Below are 14,549 nucleotides of genomic sequence, written 5' to 3'. Positions count from 1 at the left end.
AACAGCAGCTCGCCAAACTCCTGTGTCTCCTGTATTCGTGAGAGAGTCGTGAGACGCGACCAAAAAGAAGAAGGGAGCTGGCCATCAGCCCCAACAGGGCCGGCATGAGAAGGGAAGGTTACGATAGTCACCATGCATGCATGTATCTAGAAAGAGGCTCCACGTGTTCCCCGATTGCATCCCATGGCATCCACTCTGGCTACTCCAGGGCTCCTTTACGTCGGCTCGCGTGATTGCTGAAGGCGCTTCTGCGTGGGATGCCATCGAGAGAAACGTGGTGCCATCCTAGATCGGGTACGCACGGGGGTGACCTGGAGACTATCTCCACGGATTTTTCTTTCTAGAAATCAACGATGTCTACGTAGGTGCGGGTCACCAATTCACCGTGCCCACGAATGCCGCATGTGCACGGACTGGATGGGTGTTTAGCGAGCTAGCCGTACCTGTATGTTATGTAGATGCATGCTCTGCTGGCCTTGCTTCCACGTTCCAATCATACTCTGGCGGATCGCTCTCCTTTGGCAGTTAGAGAGGGGTTGGACCTCCTTATAAATAATTTTTCTTTCACATGCTATTGGAGTTTGAAAAGAAAAGTTGTTTCTGCGTGCTCCTTCTTCAACATCCGCCTTGCCTCATCACGACGCGCCACGGGTTGCGGCAATGAGCTGAGCTGAGCTCATACGTATGTGCTTATTTTTTACCAGTCAGAAAGAGAGTTTGTAACGGGAGAGCCACGATCTGAGACGTGGGATGATAAGTTGTTACCGACTCGGACGTGGGTCCATCCCACATCTCTCCACGCGGCTATGCCTATATATGTGAGGCGTCTGCCGACCCTAGCCGTCACGAGAATCAGATCGCATCTTTGCCTCGAAGCCCACTATCGTTTCATTTGTTGGTGCTGCCGTCGGTGATCCCATCTCGTCCACCGCATACACGGTTGACAGTAGGGCAGGCCTCCGAAACCAGCCTCTCTGGATCCAATATGGGAGAGGGGCGATTAGGTTTTGGGGAGCGTCTTGTATGTGACTGCTCGTTGTCGTCCATTCACGTCTACTGCATCATCTACGTCCGAGTCATCTCTATCGTTACCATGTCCACCACTAACGACACCAACCGTGCCGTTGCCGAGAAACTTGCACTACTAGGAAAAGGCCTACTAATGGCGCACCGGTTTTGCCTACTAATGGCGCACCACCGGTGCGCCATTAGTATCACGCCACTAGAATTTTTTACTAATGGCGCACCACTGGTGCGCCATTAGTATCTGGTATGCTAATGGCGCACCAGGCAGTGCGCCATTAGTTTTGCTCACGGTGCGCCACTAGTGTCTGCTATACTAATGGCGCACCACATGGTAGTGCGCCATTAGTAACAATTTTTTTAAAAAAAATTTCTTAATCTCAGGTCACTATTTCACCTATGAGATATCCAACACATATATATACAACAAGCATCCATATAACAATCATAGCCAACACACAAGTTCCATCATATATACATACATAGCCAACACACAAGTTCCATCATATATACATACATAGCCAACACATAGTTCCATCGTTACATATTACAAAAGTTTCACATTGTTCATCCAACACCGTTATCCATCAATTCACAAAAGTTTCACATTGATACAAAATAAAAACACAAATGAAAAAGAAGCACTCCATCCATGCAAGCTTCCGTGAATTAAATCAAATCTGCAAAATGATAAACAAGAAGTTAGAAGAAGAAAAAGAAGAAGACTAGAAGAATACTAGAAGAAGAAGAACACTAGAAGAAGAATAAGAAGAATTTTGGAAAAGAAATAAGAAGAAGACTATAAGCTTATTATGTAAACTTGATCATTTTGTGCTAACATAAGTTATTTTGGAGCTAACCTATAGGAAAGTAAGCATATAAGCTCTAAGTTAGTATATTAGAGCCAACTTAGGTAAAATGAAGCTAACCTATGTTATTTTGGAAAATAAGAAGAATAAGAAAAAGACTATAAGCTTATTATGTAAACTTGATCATTTTGTGCTAACATAAGTTATTTTGGAGCTAACCTATAGGAAACTAAGCATATAAGCTCTAAGTTAGCATATTAGAGCCAACTTAGGTAAAATGAAGCTAACCTATAGGAAACTAAGCATATTAGAGATAACATAGGTAACTAAGTATATATATATCATTTTGGAGATCTGACATACCTGACAAAGTTCAGTTCTCATGCATATTGTTCCTCTCCTTCTCCTTCCTCAGCCTGATGCGCCAAGAGCGGCGAGGCGGTGGAGGCAGTGGGATGTAGTCTTCTACCTCAATTGGCGTGGTCATGTCGCCCAGCTGTGGGATCGCCGGCGCCACCACCGGTGCGTGGTCATTGTCAGGCACCACCACCATCGCGAGGCCACCTTCAGGCACGACCATCGCTAGGTCATCCTCAGCCACCTCCATCTCTTGCCCATGGTCAGCCACCACCATCTCTTACCCATGGTCAGCCACCACCATCTCTTGCCCTTGGTCAGCCACCACCAGCGCTAGGTCATCCTCAGCCTGATGCCCATCGTCATCCTGTAGCTCCTCATCCCCACTCTGCTCCTCTTCTCCCGCACTCCAGTCCGAATCATCCTTCTTGTTGTCTATGCTGCTGCCAGAATCGCTGCTGCTTTCGCTGCAGCCAGAATCGCTGCTGCTTTCGCTACAGCCATAGTCGCTGCTGCTTTGGCTGTAGCCATTGTCGCTGCTGCTGCTCCCATTACCTGTCCAAATGCAACAATGACCGATAACAATCGATGTGAGACAAAGCCAAATGTAGAGGAATAAAGAAGAGGCAAAACGTACCGCATCATAATCTTCAGTGTAGCGCATGCGACACATAGTCGCGTTGAACGCCTTCATGATGAGCATGGTGGCATCGTCGTCGTACCTGAAGAGAAGGAAGTACCCCAGCCGCAGGTCGTAGGCACGGTAGAACTTCTCCCACCCACGAGACAAGTACATATGGCCCTCCTTGATCACCAACTCCACATCCCACAGCCTGCGAAACCCGCTGCCGGCTTGTCGCAGCTTCACATTATTTGGCGGATCTTCACCCATCAGCATGTTCATAAAACTGTTAGGCAGCCTCTGCAGTTTGGGACAATGAGTGATGTAGCAAACAACAGATATCATAATGAGATGGGTGAAGGGGAGATCTCTCGTTTTATATACCTGCGTCATGGATGATACTGAAGTCCCAAGTATGATAGTGAAGAACTCGGAAGCATCCAACTCATACTGCGATGTCGCAGAGCGGCGGTGGCTGCTTCCCGCCATCTCTGATAAGCAGCAGAAGAGACCAATTAGTACCCTTACAACAGATCATAAAACATATGGAGTACCCGAATTTGCCGGAACGGAAGTTAATCGACATTCCGGCAAACTCAAGGGCCTCTCGGGGTACCTGCAAAATCACTATCCCCGCGTAATGAAGTCGCCAATGGGTCATTTTAGAAGATCACAAGTAGCATCATCACAAGTACAACATCATCACAAATACAGCAGCACCAGCAGCGAATACAGGCATAACAGCAGCAGCAGCAGGTTTATTCTTCTTCTCATAAACATTATTTCTAGATGCCATAATCAGATCGAAATTTCAAACCACAAACTTACTTTCAACTATAAACAAAACTGACTTGTTGTTAATGAACAGTGGCTAAAGATATATAAAACTCCATTGCAAATGTGCCATGTCAATGAAACAACTCATGGAAGTAAACTACTAGCAGGCTCAAAAGTCAAGTAAACCGAAGATTATGACAGCTTGCAAACACAGGACCATGTCATTATCATGGCAGTCCACTATATATTTTTATGACAAAATACATCATTATCAGGGCACATTACACAGCAAGGTGAGACTAGGCACTGATGCAGTAGACTAAGTAGACTATGAAATATGCAATGTTAGAAGTAAAATGAGTCAATCATCACATCATCCTACTGTGACTACTGAAATAACACAACCATCAACCGGAAAAATCTGGTAACATGAAAACATACTTGCAACAATCAGTGCATGCTTTCAGTTTGGTCACTGAATGTAGTCTGTTTTGTTCACTAAACACAACTACCCCAAAATAAACAAATACACTACAAGCCTATTGTTGACAATTCTTCAGATCAAACAACCCCATTATTTGGTTTTGATGGCTTGGACAACGGTAAGTTGCTAAAATATGACTATAAACTGGTAATGTTGTGCCTTGGATATATTATACTAAACTGGTAATGGAATAAAGATGCTTAAAACAAAACTTTTGCCTAACTATTTGGTCTGAAAGTGTTTGCTTCTGGTAGCCACTTCACAACTGCACATTACAAACAGTGACCAATACCATATTAAATTCTCACTGTTGACAATTTGGATTCAATCACCTTCATTTGATCAAAGATGTTCAGCAACACTACAGTTGTCATAACTAAACGAGAAAAAGAACAGAAGCCTCACACTGTCCTCAAATTAGCAAGCATATTGTTAAGACAATTTTTCAAACCAAACAACCTCAAAAAAATTGATCTGGAAAGAACAGCGGAGGCTGTTTCGAATGAATTATTATATGTAAAAAAACTAGGCACAGTGATTCAGAAGCAAGAAAAGCTCAGCTGATAATTTGCAGAGTGACAACATTAATGTTCTGTGTTGTGAGGACCAGCAGGAATCAAGAGGAATTTGTTCGATTAATCCACACTAATTATGCATCAGTCAATAATACTAAACTGTACGGAGAGAAGTAATTAGACTTGTAAGCCGTTGCTAGCGAGTACAAGCATGTAGAAGAGAAATTATAACATGCCGCCGTGGCCCTAGGGTTTGCAGGGGAGGGGGTGGAGGAGAAGGGAGGAATCACCTGGGGAGGGGATGGAGGAATGGAGGAAGACGCCGACGTTGAAGCTCCGGCAGCGGCTGGGCGTTGAAGCTCCGATGACATGCGGCGGGCTCCTCCACTCGCCTGTCTCTGCGTCTCGGCTTGGGCGGGAGGATGTCGAGGGCGCGGGCGCGGGCGGAGGGGGGACGGCGAGGGAGGCGGCGCTTGGCTCGGTGTCGCGTGGCCTGGCTGAGTTGAGGTAGAGGCGGTCGTCGTCTCCTCCTCCTCCTCGTCGTCATCCTCCTGGTCGGGGCGGCGGCGGCAAGGGACGGAGGGGACGGAGGGGGCGGTTGATCGTCGGCGGCGAGGGGGACGTCGATGTCCCATGAACACGGTTTTCGAAGACCCGGGATCTCTATCTAGCTGGCGATACGTTGTGTCATCCATGCACCTTACGCATCCAGAAAATCCGTGGACTACCTGCCCCGCGAGATAACCGTAACCGAGATAGTCGTGTAGTAGTGAAAAATATATAGTTTAAACTAGTAATGGTGCATTGTGACACGGTGCGCCATTAATTGTTTTGCAAAAAAAAGAATAAAAAAAATTAAGTACTGGCGCACTCCTTGTCCGGTGCGCCATTACTAGTTAGGACTAGTAATGGCGCACTTCGGTCGGATGCGCCATTAATATGTATGTAAAAATGAAAAAAAAATATCACTTGTGGCGCACCTTTTGTCTGGTGCGCCATTAGCGTCTTCCACACTAATGGCGTATCACCAACTGGTGCGCCATTAGTATATAGTAGTGGCACACTACTTCCCTGATGCGCCATTAGTGTCAATCCTATCTATAGCCCCTTTCCTAGTAGTGTTGAAGCCGAGAAGAAGGCCGTCGAGGACACCGCTGTTGCCGCCGGCGCCGCCGCGGCCTCTGCCTGGCTGATTGGAGCGTATAACTCGTTTATCCCACCCCTATTGATTTCTGTTTTAGCCATACTAGTGTTACACGTAGATGTATTTGTTGTTAGTGTAGTATGTACTTGCGTGATCAAATATCAGCATGTGTTTATTTCTGTCAATACCATGCGTGATTTATTCCTGAATTAAATTAATTAAAATATTGTTAATATACTTAACAAATTATGCTAGATAGATGCATATATTGCGTGAGTTGTGGATTTGCCGTCATTGGTTCGGCGTTCACATGACCTTCCGACATTGTTCCTTCTAGATCGAGCTCGTAGTAGACCGAATCATAGACTCTTGGTGCTTCTGTTCGTTATTAGCCTTCCGTAGCCATATCGAGCTCAACACAATCCAGGTCACGGTTTTTTCACTGAGTTCGTCTATGGTCATGGATGTATGTCCCTGTGCTTCTCTTGTTGGAAACTAATCACGTTACGATAATCAAGTTAAACTATATTCCCTCTGTAAACTAATATAAAAGTATTTAGAATACTAAAATAGTAATCTAAAACTCTTATATTAGTTTACCGAGGAAGTACATACATAGAAACATGTGCACACGTTCCTCTTATTTATGGGTTTTTCTAAAGAGACTGCACCTGTGCCTCCATCGCAAGGCAATCAATTGTACCGGAAGTCAAATTGCGTTTTGAGTCGGTACAACACATGACATTAACCAAATTAATTTACATGTCTCTTCGATGAATCTCCGCCGTTTAGACATTCTAACTTTGGAGTACAAAATCTCTGCCGTTCGTTTTCTATCGTTTCATCCTAACTACGGTCCCTAGTAATTATGCTACCTCTAGGCCCCTGATTTAGCTCATAAGCTATTACTCACTCCGTCCGAAAAAATTTGTCCCTCAAATGGATGTATCTAACACCAAGTTAGTGTTAGATACATTCATTTAAGAAACAAGCTTAGGAAGTTTTTTCGGACGGAGAGAGTATTTACTAGCTCCTATCATTATTTAGTACTCCCTCCGTCCCATAATGTAAGACGTTTTTTAACACTACAATAGTGTCAAAAAGCGTCTTACATTATGGGACGAATGGAGTACTTAGGACATGATTAATTAACTCGTCTAGCTAAAACAATATATCCTGCCATTTGAAATCAATTAAGATAAATTCCACTTAATCCTGCTTAATTATGAAACCAGGCAGTCAACTCTCCCAGCCTTTAGAAGTGATGCACGTAACACCCCTAGATGGTTTTAGTATAACGGTATTGCCGCGGTGATGGTGGTTTTGCTGAAGTTGCAATTGAACATGGGAAATCTCTGTGGGTTATCTCTCTCCAATATATATTTCTCAGTCCTTTTCTCAAAACTGATGTTGGAGGCCATGCAGAAAGCCATCTATAGTTCACACAACTGTAAGACTTAACCGGCTGCCTTTAAGTCCTCTTTTGCCGATGAAGGTTACGACTGCATTTACCACCCTGATCTGGTGGTGCTTGCTTGCGCGATATATGATATTGTTTTGTCCTATCACGCGAACAAATAACACAACATCTACTACATAATAAAGTCGTTCAAAATAAACATCGTGAAATCACCAGACACTTCTGAATATTGTCAGATATGAGTACCATCTTTGTGAAATGCTAAAGTCATCAAATCTTGTAATTTGATATTGTAAACTGGAGATATGAATACTCAACTATCCATACATCCCAAGCAAGATCTGTTGGATGACCATGTCCGGTGCCCTAGCATGGTCCATCCCGGAATAATGCCCTTGGCCGGCTCTGGCACAAAGCTGAGAGAGATCTTGTGGTACTTAGCTTGTTGATTTGGGAAACCGTCATGGCCAAAATAGAAACCCCCTAGATCAGATATTTTTTGTAGAGCCCATGCTAATTTGCAGATGATCCCTCTTCTTCCTCCGTTTGGGACTTCATGAGTTGCAAGAGAAAGCCCCGGTATCTTCTGCTACTTGCTCAGGTTTTCAAAAGCAATCATGTTGATCTAGAGAAGGAACTTGATTCAGGTCATGAGATGGAGGTCCTTGGGGCTGGCCTTGTAGATTTTAATTATTCCGTGCTAATGTGGACATACAACATTGCTACTTGACGGTGGAATGTACTTCAATTTTCAGATTTTTCCGGCCACCGGCCAAGACTAGAAAAATTCCGTTCATACAATACTTGGTCTCATTTTGATTTCATATGATAGACAAATGAAAGAATTGTTTGGCCTTCAAAAAAGAGGAAGATGCATACACAGCATAAAGTATTAAAACCATATGAATTGAGATTGTAAATAAACACGCATGTGAAATTGTGAACATAAACACACTCAATTTGGTACACGCTAGCTATTTTGTGACGAAATGTTGAAGCAGTTTATTCTTGTGGGCTTGCCAAGCAGATGTTGTATTAGATCTAGAAGTACTCTCTCCGTACCGTATCTGTATACAGTTAATGGAAAAAGTTAGAAATATTGTAAAATGCTTTGAGAACCCAATATATATGCTGAAATCTATGAAGAAATATAATGTCAATCAAATTTGGACGCGGCAGCAAGCCAGTAACCCAGACTAGGCACGCAAGAGGAACTTAAATGCAGGGCTGATCAGCAGGTCCAGCGCGGCGCGTCTACCCTGGGCTGCGATCCTTGATCGTACAATCTCAGCCTGAAGGGCTATTTCAACTTCATGAGCGCTGTTGTTGTTGCTGACGGTCGCTGCACACGAGATGTGTAAGTCGACATTGCATGTTCTGCAACGGTAGTACGATGCCCGCCTCACGCCTTTGTTGCACGCGGCACAGCAGCCATCGGCGACGACCAGTGTGAGGTCGTGCGCCGGGTACGTGTGCCGCGCGCTGCGCACAACCTGTGGCAGCCGCCTGCAGGTCGGGTGCATGTCAAACCCGCATGGTGGGCAGCGGTAGAGGAAGGATCCCGGAGCGCAATGCCCCAAGTAGACGTCACACAAGAGGGCCGCGTCTTGGCGGGTCTGGATGAGCACGAGCGGGTGCACTTCGTGCTGAGGGGAGGAGAACGTCTGCGAGTAGCCGACACAAGAGTCGTGGATGGCAAAGTCGCAGCCTGCGCTGCAGCCATATCCTGCGCCGGACAAGTCTTGGCAGCACATGTCGCAGCGGAACAGCCCAGTGTAGTGCCGCTTCACGAGCTCGTGCCCTGGATACGGATGGGAGAAGTGGCTAATAACAGCGTCCTCCTGCCGCCGCTGGGCCATCTCTCGGTTGTCTGGCTCGTGTGCTTCGTGTGTTTATGTGTTTGCTTTGGATGACATTGGAGCTGCATCGGCATGGATACTTATAGCTCTTCAGGATGCAAAATATAGTGAAGCTGAGGTCCTTTGTCAAGTAGTTTGTTGAGTATATTGTGTACGTGTATATTTGTGTGTATGGTGCACCTCCTGTTTCCTTTGTATAGTTGAGATTGTGGCCCACCTCTGTACTTATATATACGTGCCTGGTGCACCGATCAATACATCGAGATTGCACAGCCCGTATCTTATCTTTCTACATGGTATCTATCGCAGCACGATCCTAACCCTAGCCGCCGCCGCCGCGCCTCCACGCCGCCACCGTGTTTGACACGAGAAAAACATCTAGGGACTCCGGGGAGAAGGGAAGAAGGGAGTGTGTTTCTCTCAGACGCCGGGGAAAGAAAACTGCGTATGCGGGCGTGCCAGTGTACAGTAGTACACAAAGAAAAAGAGTTACGGGAACATGTATTTCATTAATCTCATTGGAGAAATAAAATTACAATATCCAAAAAAAGGTGCGCTCCGTGGCCTACTAGCACGGCCAAGCTGGCTGTGGCGATTGTGTGATCTCCTGGTTCCCGGGGCCTCGGAAGACTCCGGTTAATTACTCCCGCGGGTTGCTCCGCGAGATACCTCCGATTGAGCTGTGTGGTCGTCTTCGTCGTCTTCGCTTCGCGTTCTCCATGCATGATGATGGTGATATGTGTGTGTTGGCGGCGGCAGAGCCCGTGTCCTCGTCGGTACACGCGCCACGTGTAGCGTGGCCTTTGTGGTGGCCACGCTCGCCCTCGCCGTCGTGCCTCGTTGGTCTTGGCGGCGTTGGAGGAGTTGTTGTTGGGGTAGCATGGATCACGCTCGACTCGGACTTCTCGACGACCCGTAGCTTCTCGGGGTGTACAAGGGTCTACGCCCTGCGGGAGTAATTGTCGATGGAGACCGGCGTCGGTGTATGACCGTCGCGTTGCTCGCGCCAGTATGGCCTGAGTGGTCGACACCTCGTCCCGACCAGACGCCGAGTCCACGGCCGTCGGCGTAGTCAAGGCATCGTCTCACGAGATCGTAGAGGAGCAGTGTTGTTGTTGAAGTCGCGTCGCCCTGCAGCCGCGCCTTGTCCTCGGGGGGCGCCAACCTGCTCGGCTCCGGCCTATGAATGAGCGTGACGCGTGCAGCAGCGGCACCATGGCAAGGCACCATCTTCACGAGCAGGATACAGGCGCCGTTGTAAGGTGTCATCTTCACGATGTGGCGTCACTTGCAGGGACTCTTCATTGAGCGTGTGGTGCCACGAATGTACGACGCTGTGACGAGCTCCACCTCTTTTTCTTGAATGATGTAAGACGTGCTGAAGCGAACGACGACCAGCGGTGAGCATGCCACCTCGCCATCAATTGGCTACGTGCATGGCCCATGCATGTGCAAAGGCCACTTACGTAGTGCACTGCCACACATTCAGACGTACTTAATGTTCAGCTTCATTCTTCTATAGCATTTGATGTAGACGAAATCCTCCGGCTGGAAATGGACGGCAGGTGCGGCGACATCCCAAATACCACGTCCATTGCTTCATGCGGTGGTGAGCCCAACGACCATCTTCACGCCTTGGACGCACACGAGTACGTATCAGGAGCATGCCTTCTTGTTCTTGTGTAGACCACTTCATGATGTTTGGCTGGACTAACGTGACACCATCGCCAAGGCACCATCGAGTCCGGGCGAGATAAAGGATAGGCACTACCCCGATGCCAAATGGGATCTCGTTTCCCTTGAAGGAGACGCGAGCAGCACCGTCGTGCCACGTGAAGGAGTCGGTGATGTTGACATGGTCCGCAGTTTCGTCCTTCATGGTACCAGCTCGCCGAGGCGGGTGAAGGGTGTGACGGGTGATTTGAATGGCGGGAGGCATCGTGGCGAGCACCATGTTGTGGTCCTTGGCGTGATGAAATGGAGGTGAGCAGTGTGATGGCGAGTTCTGCGTCGTCAACTTCTACGACACCATCTTGATGAAGTGAACGAATGGCCCGACGGCGAACTCCAGATCACCGTCTTCAGCGGCGTCTCTCCGGCTCGACGAAGCGGACGGTGGGCTCCATAGAGCGGTGAGGTTGACCTACGTGTCATCGACCTCCAAGGCACCAGCTTGACGATATTGATGGTGGGCAGCGCCGTGGCGTGCCCTGTGTCATCGTGTTCTGCGGCGCCGTGTGACGAAGTGGACGCGAGGAGTGGGGGCGGCCTCCGTGGCGTCGGCCTCCATGGCGCCGGCTTGGCGACATCGAACGGTGGGCGGCATCGTGGCGTGCTCCGTGTCGTTGTCCTTCCGCGGCGCCTCGCGACGAAGTGGGCGTGAGTGGTGATGGTGACTTGTGTGTCGTTGGCCTCCATAGAGCTAGCTTGGTGAAGAATCTGGCGGGGAGCACCACGGTTGGCTAAACGGCATCTTCGTCTAGCCGCGATGACTGGAGGACGACCACCATGGCGTCGACCTCTGGGACATCGACCTCGATGGCGTCAACGTCCATAGCGTGGGCTTGGTGAAGACGAGCTCCAGCGGCGCGTCGTTCTCATCGAGCGGTGATGAGTGGGGGCGGCCACCGTGACGCCGACCTCCGGGGCACCGACCTCGGTGGCGTCAGCGTCCGTAGCGGGGGCTTGGTGAAGAGGAGCTCCGGCGGCGCGTCGTTCTCATCAAGCGGTGATGAGTGGGGGCGGCCACCGTGGCGCCGACCTCCAGGGCACCGACCTCGGTGGCGTCAGCGTTCATAGCGCGGGCTTGGTGAAGACGAGCTCCGGCGACGCGTCGTCTTCGTCGAGCGGTGGTGAGCGGGGTCGGCCTCCATGGCGTCGACTTCGACGGTGGGCGGCGTTGTGGCGTGCTCCATGTCGTCATCTTGGTCGAACCATCGTGACGAGGTGGACAGCAGGTGGTGATGGCGACCTCCTCGTCGTTCTTGGTAACGCTGGCTTGGTGAAGACCATCCCCGGCAACGTTGACTTCATCATCCGGTCCGGCGGCTCCATCTCCGGCGGCGGTCCAATCATGCGAACGATGCCGGGCAACGCTCCCGACTTGTGTGCGTGCATGCTATATGCCAAGAAAGAACTAAGCAAGAGATTTGTTAAATCAAAGTTTTACCGTTCGGGAACACGAGTTTGGCCTCCATGGTGGTTCGCCTCCACCTCCTCGCCTTGCTCCCGGGATGCAGTCGCCTGAAACTCTACCAGAGGCTATCCACTCCGCCTCCGGCCGATGCGTGAGGATTCTACGTGCGTTCTTCCCTCGGCCTGGCCGTGAGTCCCGATTGATGGGTGCGTGGGTTGCGGATGGATTGATTGCTGCGTGGTTTGACGAATAGATGTGTGCGTGAGATGACAAATGGATGGGTGCTGGAGGTGTTGTGCGATGGATGGGTGCCGGAGGTGTTGTGTGATGGATGTATGCATGCGTCAGTTGCCTTGAGAATGGATGTGTACGTGAGGCCTCCTCTGCGTAGCTAGGTGTGTGTATTTATAGGCCGGAGATGGGCGACCCGGCGGATGGAGACGGGCCAAACGTCCCGATTTTCTTGGACTAGATATGGATGCAATCTCCCCCCGAATCTTATCATCTCGCTGATGTTTATCTTTCTTCTTCTTGACGCGTACGCCTGCACACGGAAAATGAAAACCGTCTCGTGCGTACCTAGCTACCTGACTGACGGTGGGCCTGGTTCATTCGATCGTCCCCTTCATGCTTATCTCCGGGTTTTTTTTTAGCATCAGTACAAACACAAGCGCTCATATACACGCGCATACACTCATTCTTATGAATGCACACACGCACACCCTATTTTTATGAGCACCTCCGAGAGACTGAGCCGACATATCATCTTGAGATTTACGAAGTCACTGTAGGCGCCTCGTCGTCGACAGAAACGTCTCCTCCCACTAAAAGCGCATCGTCGAAAATCCTGAAATAAATCCAGGAATAATGCGAGCATCAGGATTTGAACCCTAGTGGGTTGAGGATACCACTGTCCACCTAACCAACTCAACCACATGTTGATTCGCTTATCTCCAGGGTTTGCTAGTTGAAATAATCACAGGTATTCAAGTACGTATACGCGCGCTTGCCGGCCGGTATATACGGCACTTAAAGAAATACGCATACTGTATGTCATCTTGTGGGCGCGCCGTAGATGTGGACTCCGCCTTCTGATTGTAACCTGCATGTGTGTATAAGTTTATGCCACGGAGCATCAAGTGCAAGTATACATTGGTTAGTACGTGGGCAAACTCAAAATGCATGCATGCATGTACCATTGCATCGAGGATTGCCTAATGCGTGTGTGTATGTATACACTCAATATAAAACATAGATGTGTATAACTTACAATACAAAGAAGAAAGAAAGAAAAAAATACATTTATACTTATATCTTCTGAAAATAGTAATCACAAAAATACGTCGAACACACCGCCAGCTGCCGCCGCCGCCACCCTCCTTCCGGCCGCCGCCGCCGCCGCTGGTAACCGCCGCCTCTCCCACCACCTCGCTCGCCGCAGCCGCCGCCTCTCCAAGGCCGCCGCGGCGGGCTCCCGCTTCCGCCAACCTCACCCGCGCCGCTACCCTCCCCTCCCCTTCCACCCGCGCCGCTAACCTTCCCCTCCCCTCCCACCCGCGCCGCACCCCCACCCCGCCTCCCTCCACCCGCGCTGAACCCTAACCCGCGTCGAACCCTAGCCATGAGCTCCTCCTCGTCCACCGTTTCCAACCGGTTTGCCGGTTCCGATGTCACTCTCGTCCGCGACCTCAACATCCACGAGCGTGTTCCGGTCAAGCTTGATCACACCACCGCCTCCTACTCCGCTTGCAAGCGGTATTTTTCGCTTGTGTTCCGTGAGTACCCCCTGCACGGCCACGTGGACGGCACCGTGGACTCGGCGCTCATGATCAACGACGAGGAGTGGATGATCCTCGACGCCACCATCATCCGCTGGTTCTACCTCACCATCTCCAGCGACCTCTTCCACACCGTGGTGAACGACGAGGACGACGCCTATGCGGCTGGACCAAGCTCAACGGCCTCTTCACCGACAATCGGCTGCAGCGCAAGGTCCTGCTCTATGGTGAGTTTTACGGGTGCCAGCAACTTGACTCATCCATCGATGATTTTTGCATGCGCCTCAAGAAGCTCGCCGATGAGCTCCGTGATCTCGGGAAAAAGATCGGCGACGAGCTCCTCATCAGCACCCTCTCCGGCGGCCTCAACGAGGACTTCGGGAACACCGCCTCCAACCTTACCCTCATCCCGGAGCCCACCTTCGCCAAGGTGGTCGCGTACCTCAAGTTGGAGGAGCGCCGGATGCGGGTGGCCCGGACTCGCGCGACCCACACCGCCCTCGTCGCAGGCACCCGCGGGGGTTCGGCCCCGCCACCGCCACGCCCGACGTCGTCCCAGCCGGCGGCGCCCGCCTTCCCACCCGGGTTCCCGCCCGCACCGGCCGCCCCCTTCCCGCCGCCCCAG

General features: G+C 49.8%; 1 protein-coding gene across 1 annotated transcript; it reads right to left on the bottom strand.

Moving 5' to 3' along the window:
- Nucleotides 1-8,346: 8,346 nt before the first annotated feature.
- On the bottom strand, nucleotides 8,347-9,148 carry LOC125526009. The gene has a single exon (XM_048691029.1). It carries the CDS (start codon nucleotides 9,008-9,010, stop codon nucleotides 8,348-8,350), a length of 663 nt encoding a protein of 220 aa, XP_048546986.1. The 5' UTR covers nucleotides 9,011-9,148; the 3' UTR covers nucleotide 8,347.
- Between the last annotated feature and the right edge of the window lie 5,401 nt (nucleotides 9,149-14,549).

This window comes from Triticum urartu, chromosome 7, assembly GCF_003073215.2.
Source record: "Triticum urartu cultivar G1812 chromosome 7, Tu2.1, whole genome shotgun sequence".
NCBI lineage: Eukaryota > Viridiplantae > Streptophyta > Magnoliopsida > Poales > Poaceae > Triticum > Triticum urartu.
Note: the sequence above shows the minus strand (reverse complement) of the source record. Positions and strands in the feature narration are given on the sequence as shown.

Coding starts and splice junctions, on each gene's coding strand:
- LOC125526009 (XM_048691029.1), bottom strand. CDS start 9,010: ATGGCCCAGCGGCGGCAGGAGGACGCTGTTATTAGCCACTTCTCCCAT.